The sequence below is a fragment of the Symsagittifera roscoffensis genome, chromosome 5 (genome assembly GCF_963678635.1).
Source record: "Symsagittifera roscoffensis chromosome 5, txSymRosc1.1, whole genome shotgun sequence".
Taxonomy (NCBI): Eukaryota; Metazoa; Xenacoelomorpha; order Acoela; family Convolutidae; genus Symsagittifera; species Symsagittifera roscoffensis.
The window spans coordinates 52,614,595-52,623,771 of record NC_087066.1 but is presented as its reverse complement, the minus strand read 5'-3'; the positions used below and the strand labels follow the sequence as shown (position 1 = coordinate 52,623,771).

The 9,177-nt window shown below is 35.1% G+C and overlaps 1 protein-coding gene across 1 annotated transcript; it reads right to left on the bottom strand.

Moving 5' to 3' along the window:
• Positions 1 to 458: 458 nt before the first annotated feature.
• LOC134846875 (uncharacterized) lies at positions 459 to 5,555 on the bottom strand. Its single transcript, XM_063864286.1, has 4 exons — positions 5,318 to 5,555; positions 3,774 to 3,922; positions 3,040 to 3,144; positions 459 to 689 (listed from the first exon to the last, which is right to left on the bottom strand). The coding sequence occupies exons 2-4, from the start codon at positions 3,897 to 3,899 to the stop codon at positions 459 to 461; spliced, it is 462 nt and encodes a 153-aa protein (XP_063720356.1). The 5' UTR covers positions 3,900 to 3,922; positions 5,318 to 5,555.
• Between the last annotated feature and the right edge of the window lie 3,622 nt (positions 5,556 to 9,177).

Here is a 9,177-nt window from a genome sequence, read left to right as displayed (position 1 = left end):
CGAAATTGAAGTTCTTTTCCGGCAAAAATGTAGTATTCGGCCTATCGCTTGTCTGTTTGTTTTGTTTGCTTTGTGTGTACATTCCGAATTTTTTGCAGGCACTTTGTTTTGTAGTTGCTAGTGTTGTTGATTACTCCTGCAGATTGTAAACTTACTATCCCTGACTTTATATACAGTGTATGTTTTTTTTTCGCCTGGAAATTTTTTCAGCCTAACTGATTTCGACTTATGTTTTAACGGCCCAGTCAATATATTTTTTAAACAATATATTTTGTATAAACTATATAATCAATGAAGTTTGTTTCAACAATAAACAAAGTATTCATTTTTGAATAAAAATTGTTGGATAACTGTAAAAATCCCGCCGAACAACACACACCCCCCCCCCCCCGCGCTAATTTGTGGTGAAGGTTCTGGAATACAGACTATTTCAACTCAATAAATTTCAATATTGCACTTCAATTATTTGACATGATCGCTTTGAAATTGCAACTGAATGCGTAGAGTCTTTCGGCTGCGAGGAACACAGTAGCGACTAGTCTCACAACTCCGAAGTAGTTCCCAATTGTGACTAGTTTGTACTGAGACACCACATCTGTATCCCACGCGAACACTATCTCTGTGTAGTTCGCCGAGTGCGAGGCTGTTCGACTGATTTGGGGAACGACATACTGGTTCAAGAAGTTGACCTTGAAAATAAAATGCCCTTATCGGTTTCATTATAGTCCTTAACTCGACAAAAAGCAAAACATTTAATAAAAATCAGTAATTTTTTTTTCTATTTTTATTTGTTTGCTTCGAAAGTTCATAGAAATCTCTTTGAAAAAATAGTCAATTTTTGATTTTTATGTATGCATTAAATCAAACATTTTTAAAAGGCTTATTTTTGAATTAAGTACAATCACGAGACATAGAAGGTGAAACAGTTTGATGTCAACGAGCAAATGAATATATTTTTCTCCACTTTTTGTCATTTTCTCTGCAACTAAGTAAGTTGAAATTTGACTCATGCTAGATAACAAAATCTGAAAGCAACGAGCCGGATCCAAAGTTGAGAAGTGTTTTGAAGGCGTTAATTAGCCAGTATATCATAACCAGTTTTAGAAGTCTTCTAGCAGTGGAATCCTCACAAACAAAATAACGAAATTGAATGCATACGCTCAAAAAGATTTTTTTTGGGAAGCTGATCAGCTTAACTAAATTTTTATGCCGCCGAAAAATGATAGAACAAAGAATTGATAGAGTTACTTGTTCTGGCGTCCGGTACAATAGCCAAATGTTTATCAATAACTTTGCGCTGATGTTCGAAATAAGCCAACAAAACTGTTCCCAAAAAATTTTCGGAAAAATTACTAATCCGACTCAGGCACAAGATTCTCATTAGCAGTTATTTTGTCCTCAAATATACTCCCAAAATTTTTTCATATTTGTGTCGTCAACTCAAATATGACCATTTTTCAAAGTTGGACCAAGTAACTCTTCCAATTGTTTTGTCTGTCGTTTTATGGCGTTATGAAGAGTAAATTAAGCTCAGTTAAGCTCATCAATTTCCCAAAAATTTTATCTGAGCACATACATTCAAATTCTTTTATTGTTTGCGATGATGGTTGCACAGCAAAACCACTTATAAAATTAGTTCTGATATACTGGCTAACTTACGACTTCGGAACAATTTTTCCCAAGCATTGGCCGGGTTAAGTCCTTTCAAATAGTTTCATTTAGCTTTTGCCAGAACTTCAATCCTCTACGTTAAATAGTTATAGAGAAAACGACAAAAACCGCGAAGAACAAGTGTGTTCATTTGTTCGTTGAATTCAAAAAGTTGCAACTTCTATGTTACGCCGTAACTGTAGTTTTGCTGGGAGTAATTTGCATTTGAGCAGTCAGTCGCGCGCTCAATGATTTGTTCTCCTCAAGAACATACGGCGATACCCTGATTTATCTTTGTTTATTCTCGATACCCGGGATGACCAAAAATACTAGTCATACAATTTCCATATATGGAAAAATGCTAGTCATACACTTTCCATACAATTCCATACGTACAGAAAATTGCATGAAAGGTCTATGGTTAGTTTTTTTTCATATATGGAAATTGTATGACTAGCATTTTTCCATAAACCAAAAATATTTTCCAAAAACCAAAATATATGTTTGTTTGAATACGAAAATCAATTTGCGGTTGAAAAAAAAACACAAAAATGTTTGGGGGCAATTTCAGAAAATTTTGTCGTCGCCATCAAAAAAAATGCTAGTCATACAATTTCCATATATGGAAATTTTATGACTAGTGTTTTTTTTTCAGAAAACAAAAATAAAAAAAGTCAAAGTTATTAGTCGTAGCAGCCGAAAAAGCGCTTAAATGTTTTGCCAGCAGTTGAATTGATTGATCAAAGCTTTTTTTTCACAAAATTTTTTTTTTAAAACTTCTAATCATACAGTTTCCATATATGGAAATTGTATGGTTAGCATTTTTTTTCATACTATTTTTTTCCCTTTTTTTATGAAGAGATACCAATTTCGATACCAAAACAACTATAAAATACCTTTGAAATTCGATTAAACTCATTTTGCAAAAAAATATGAAATTTTCCATAGACTAAGTGTATGAAATTGTAAGATTAGCATTTTCGGTCTATGGAGGTCAACCCGGGTACTAGTCATAAAAGAAGATCTTAAATTATCGATTAAGCTAACTATAGTAATAATGTTTTTGGAATTAGTTTTGATATTTTATTTTAATGTTTTAGTAAGTTTGTTGCTGGAAAATGTTGGATATTTAGACAGCATTTAAGACCACATTAAAACCGCATTTTCATCAGGTTTTACCTGCGGAGCTTCACGTGTGTATTTTTTACTTGAAGTTGATTTTGTAATCGGGCGTTTTGCTATACCGTCAAAAAATGTAAACAATTTTTAAAATAAAGTAGCAGGGCCAATGTACAAGAAAGTATACAAGAAACAATTAAATTATAAGTAGTTGGTAAAACGTAATGAGAGGCATGACGCGGATGATAGAATTATCAAAGCTGACCTGACCTCATCGTCCAGCTTTTTCACGCTTTGTCGGTTGAGCAACAGCAAGTTGTGACTTCCGGACTCCAAGATGTAGAATGGAAAGTTGGCCATGAAATCCACAAAGAACTTGAAAAACAAGACATTTGTAATTTTTTGTGTTTCGCTTTATTCGGACAATTTTAACAGCAAGTTACGTGATCCATTTTAAACAAAGACAAATTAGTGAACACACGTTTAGGGAAAGTAATCCAACCCAAGGGGAATCCAGTCATTCTTCAGGTTTGGATTCTCAATAAATTTAATTTGTCAAAATTAAATCAAATTTAATCTCTCAAAAAAGAAATATTTGTAGATTTTTTAAATCGGCCAAATTGACTTTCCGAGCTCTCCCAAAACACTATTTTGTCAAAAATCTGTGCCGCGGAGAAATTTAGAAAAAAAACGATTAAAAAAGAAGCTTAAAGGCACATTTTGGAGAATTTTGACCATGAATTTCGGCGCACCCTTCCCTCTTAATTTTATTGTGTTTTGGCGGCAAAGATCCACCACAAAAAGTCGTAAAGGGGAACCTTTGGGTGGCACGAGGGTCAAATCCTCGAGGGGGATCTCCTTGCATCTCCCGTAAACATGCACCTAATTCAGCCAATATGACTTTCTGGTGAAACTATATGAAACGTAAAGCGATACTTTTTATCATTTTGTACCATTATTGAAGCTCTTGTAGAAATTTGTCGAAAAAGCAAAAGATCACTAACCGCAAGAATTTGCTGCTGATCCATACTTTTGAGCAGGTCCATAGTGTCGTTCCATGACATGAATGCGATTGTAGCCATGAAGACGGGCCTCACCTCAAGATTTTCATGATGACAGCTCAGCTTCATCACTTGGCCCAAATCCCGTCGTCCTGAAAAATCTCATTTTAAAAACAAGTATAAAATATCAGGAGAAAATTAGCAGAACATTGTTCATTTTGTCCTGAACATTTTTTGTTCCGACTTTCATAAGGAAAGTAACGGAATATTTGTGCTCGGGGTGGTTTTTTTCTTCAGACAAATTTCGACGAGTTTTTAACTAAGAATTTTTGACGGATATTTTTTATATAACAGCTGAAAAGTCTTGTTGTCCTGAGCAAAAATATTTAAAAATACTTTACTTGTGATTATTTTTAACAATGTATGAGGGTTTAAAGACTGCCAATTTGAGACAATTAACGCTCGATATATTCATCGATATCCGCGCTATTATTCAGCAAGCGGAGATTTAATCCGTCTTAGAAATCGTTCCAAATTGGTCAAAGAAGCTCATATGCCATAATTGATTTGTTAATAGGAGAAAAATTTATCACTTTGTACTGAATATGGCGTGTGGGTGATGTTTTCACAAAAAATCTCATTTTTTTTTAAATTTAGTTTTGTTTTATTACATTTAAATTTTTTATGTTATTACTGCTCCATAGATCTTAAAAGGTAGTCGGAATTTTCAGGGCTTTGCCCTGATACGAGCAGTCTTGTTCTCTTTCGTCGTCTAAAAACGTTTACGGTTTCTTATTGCACGCGGAATTAGGCTTGAAGTCGCTCCAATATAATAATTTGATTAATAATTGATACGAGCAGTCTTGTATTTTGTTTATAATATACTTGTATTCAACAATTATCCAAATTTAGTGCAAAAATTCTGTTCCGAAGTTCAGATCCAAAATAGGGAGCACATGACTGCTAAAGTACTTGGATAATTCAGTTTATAATTCTTGCTTCTTTTTATAATTCCACAAATCGCACAGTTTGATAAAGACGGAAGAATTATTTTTCTAAAACCTGCTCAACGTAATATCTTCAGACTTTCAGAATTACAAAACAGAAGCATGGAATATAAGTTGAACTTTCCCGGTACTTAACAGTTACAAAAGTGCTACTCGTTTTTCGTCACAGGGTTTGGTCAAAATTGCGCTACAAATGTTTTTTTAACATTTTTTTTCAGAGGCAAATGCTCTTGACATTATTTTTCAAGTCTTTTCGCCTAAGTTTTTTCTATTTAAGCAAAATTAGTTCATTTGTTATGTCCCGTTTAATTTGATTGGAAAATTGCAATCATCAAATGACAAGAACACTTTTATAGCTCAATCAAAAAATCTTGAAGCAAAGCACTAAAGTTATATTGTCTACATTTTGCGACTTATCCTAAGAAAGATAAAAGTTTTTCAAACCATCACTTGTGTCCAGTTTGTCCTTTGAAGCATTGTTCAAAGTATACTCATGTCTCTAGTTAGGAACCTAAACTGGCCAACAAGAAACTTGCTAACTTTGTGGAATTATGATGATGCCAGAGATTTATTTCTGAAGTCCAAAACCTCACTAGCAACGCTATAAATATATTAGCATTGCCTAGCAAGAAAATTTGCTTTGGCAATGAAAAGTTACCACAGATGTTTTCATAATGTAGTTACTATACTGTGTTAAAACTTGTTAAAACAAATCGATAGATAATTAACGTTAAAATGAGAAATAGGCAACTGAGGAAATAATTATTCCGACTGTTGAAGAAAGTGACTTTTAAAGAATTAATTAAAACAGAAATAGGCAACTGAGGAAGTAATTGTTCTGACTTTTGAAGAAAGTGACTTTTGAAGAATTAATTAAAAAGAGAAAAAGGCAACTGAGGAAGTAATTGTTCTGACTTTTGAAGAAAGTGACGTTTGAAGAATTAATTAAAAAGAGAAAAAGGCAACTGAGGAAGTAATTGTTCCGACTTTTGCAGAAATTGACGGAATAGTTGTGCTCGGGGTGGTTTTTTCTCTTCAAACAAAATTCTATTTTTTTAACTAGCCATTGTTGGCAGAGTTTTTCATATCATCTGAAAGGAACTAGTGTCCTGAGCTCAATCTGAAAAATATATTTTACCTTTGATAACTTTTTGTAAACTTATGGGTGTTTAAACATTGCCATTTTGGCCAAATTAGGACAATAAACGCGCAATATTTTTCGCTTTTAGCGTCGCCTATTTTGCGCTTTTAACGTTTTAAAATCCACCTTAGAATTTGTTCCAAATAAGAAATTGTTTCAAATTGGTCCAATTGCTATGTTACCAGGAGTGAAATCTATCCTTTGTACTTTATATGGTTTTATTTTAAAAAAAATCTCAAGTTTGAATTTTTTTTTTGAAAATTTCATCAATTGTTATGAAGCGAACGCTGCTTGATAGAAATTAAGAAAGAATATAGATTTCACACACATTTTAAGACGTAACGCACCTCGTGATAATTTATACAAAACCCGGAGGAAAACCAGTAAAAATTTTGAAAATGTGAAATTTTAAACCAAAAACTCGCTTGTCAAACTATACGAAATTATTTAAAAAATTTGAAAATAGTGGCCCAAGCTAGATAATATATCAACAGACACAAGCTAGACAATATATCAAGTTTTTTTAAAAAAAACTAAGTCTACCAGCATTTTGTATGACTTGATCAAAATTCACTCTAGGCATACATGCCAGACAATTGAATAGAAGTTAGAAACGGAACAAAACTTACAAAATGGAAACAAAGCCGACAATCTTTGAGCAGACACAAGTTGAGGGGGAAAAGTTTATAAGATAAAAAAGTTTAAAATCTTTCAAATCCCTCACTGAAACTTGAATGAACAACACTTGCACTTGCAGCTGCAAACAAAATTATTTACAGCACAAACAAAATCCGTGATGTGCCAACTAAGCCGAGAAAACTTGTGCAGACAAGCGAAAGTCCGACAATTCTATTTTTACCGAAAAAAATCAATTGCATACAATTGCAAAAAAAAGTCCGGCCGAGACTCGACCCCAGACCTTAGAGAAGAAACCTGGAAATGGGAATTTGGCACTGCGCTTGATGCCTATAAGTTTTTTTTTGATGTAATCCAAATTGGGCGGAAAATCTCATGGCAGTTCAGATTTTTATTTTATAAATAATACAGAATTTGTGCTTTTTTCAGATCAAATTTTTAAGATTCTTCCAAGAAATAAGCAAAAACTGTATTCATTCAGGTGAATTTATGCGTAAACTCGTCATGGGAGGAAACTTATTACAAATTTAACAGGGAATAAATACATGATTTTTTAAAGTATAAAAGCATGAAAAATAAAAAACCGGCCTGGGAAGTCGTAGAAATTCAGAAACCGCTGATGAGCGCCTCTCTTCGGAATTGTGATTGAAAATGACGCCAGAGATGTGCCGAAAAAAGGATATACCAGAGTGCGACAAGACTGTCTAGAAACCGTCGAGTCGTTTCGTGTATCGGCTATTCGGTTGACAAGCTCACACGCGCAGTAGTTGTGTAGGTCACGCGACCATCCGTTCGAGTTGAGGCTCATCATCAGGACGGTGTTGCCTAGGCGTCCTTGTTTGTCCACGAAAGCTATCTGGCTCTAATATCAAAAAGTAAAATTGAGATGACTACGGAACTTTTTAAGTTAACTACACCCCTGAAAACCACTTGTCTGAAGACAACTTATTTCAAAAGTGGTGACATTTTTTCAAAAGGGGGACACTCGTGCATGTTTAACGGCTTAAATATTCTTTCATAGGGGTAGAAAAGTCTAAGTGAAAGTTTTGTGAAAATTTTGTGAAGACCCAATTTTGTGAAAATGACGCTTTTTAGTTATTTTGGCACCTTAGAAAATTTTGATCTTGGCCAGCCGAAAATGGATCCAGTAAAATTATACCAAAGGGGGGCCCTTTGGAAAAGACTGGCAACCAGATTAAAAGGGGAGGTGGTCGCACCCCCCTGCTTCGGTTCGCTACTGTGTGTAGCGTACTAGGTGAACAAATGTTGCTCAGAAATCATTCCTGAACTAAGAAAAGCTATGTTGATCCAAAAAAAACCGTTATCAGGCAAAATAATTATCTACCTGAAACACGTCACAATATTGACGTGACATTCAGCGTTTTGTTCTCAAAAATGCAATCTTGTTTTCATATGTTTCCTCTGCTGCATATGTTGGCTCTGTTTTCGGTAGATTTCCGCAAAAAGGGGAAAAGGAGTTATATAGTCAGACAGGAGTAGATTTGAGAAGGTGCCTCCTGTCACAAGGGGTTAGACACACTAGCCACACAAAGAGTCCCCCTAGGGTAATAATTGACGACATGATTTCTTGGTTAACCAAACCTAGTATTTTCATAAAGGCAAATTCGACGACAAAAAAAACACTAAATTTGACTGTGATGCTTGCCAAAAAACGCAATTTTTGGCCAGTTTCGTCAGAAACTTACCCGCAGCTCAAATTTTTGGAGGTAAAGGTTTTTCTAGAGCCCCCGAAATTTGTTAATCCGCCCTAAAATCACCGTTGGCAATGGCAAAGATAGAAATTAAAACGGGCTGCGTTTCAAAATTGTTTTATACAACTTCGTAAAAAAGCCCGAAATTGCCCCCCCCCCAGTAAATTTCCTAGTTTGTTCACAAGCTATTTGGCTATGATTGTAGTGATAGCTAGAGAGGGGATCTAAAACTAGTAGTAATGCCTGTAAAGTTTTTCTAAGACACATGTCGTGAACCATTGTCAGTTGTTGCAGCGCAAATATAAAACAATAGTATAAATGCATATGAAACTGAACCAAAATGTACATGCATATAGGGACAGTAGCCAAGCGTATACAGGGTGCGTCCCGGCGGGTTCGGCGCCGGTTCGAATCCCGACTAGGTCATTTCCTTTCTAGAACTCGAATATGCACCGAACTTGATGGGATGCTCCGTACCCAGGTTCGAACCCCCCCCCCCCCCCCAAAACCTATTTTAACCGTCTTTTCGCTCTAATTTGGTTCAGCCTTGATTAAGGCTGACCTTTAAAAAGAGCAATTTGTCTCAAGGACAAATACTGGCCATTTTTCCAGCTTGCTTTGAGTTATGCAGTTTATTGTGGCCGATGTTACCGATGATAAAGCTTGTTAAAAATTATAAATTATCGTTATATTTTCAAACTTCCGGAGTTATTTTGCCGAGAAAATACTCATTAATTAAAGTGTTTGAAAACCGTTTTTTATATAATCGTGGAGATTTACGCGCACGATTTACGCCCACAAGGGACACGAGTGATGTCAGTTTCGTCGTTGGAGGCGAGAGGTTTGTGAGTCACTGAGTGATCCTCGCTAGTCGCAGTGATTATTTCCGAGTGCTCCCCTTTTAAGGAGTC

Coding starts and splice junctions, on each gene's coding strand:
- LOC134846875 (XM_063864286.1), bottom strand. CDS start 3,899: ATGAAGCTGAGCTGTCATCATGAAAATCTTGAGGTGAGGCCCGTCTTC. Junction 3,145..3,773: donor ATCAGCAGCAAATTCTTGCG/GTTAGTGATCTT, acceptor TTGTTTTTCAAG/TTCTTTGTGGATTTCATGGC. Junction 690..3,039: donor TGAAAAAGCTGGACGATGAG/GTCAGGTCAGCT, acceptor TTTATTTTCAAG/GTCAACTTCTTGAACCAGTA.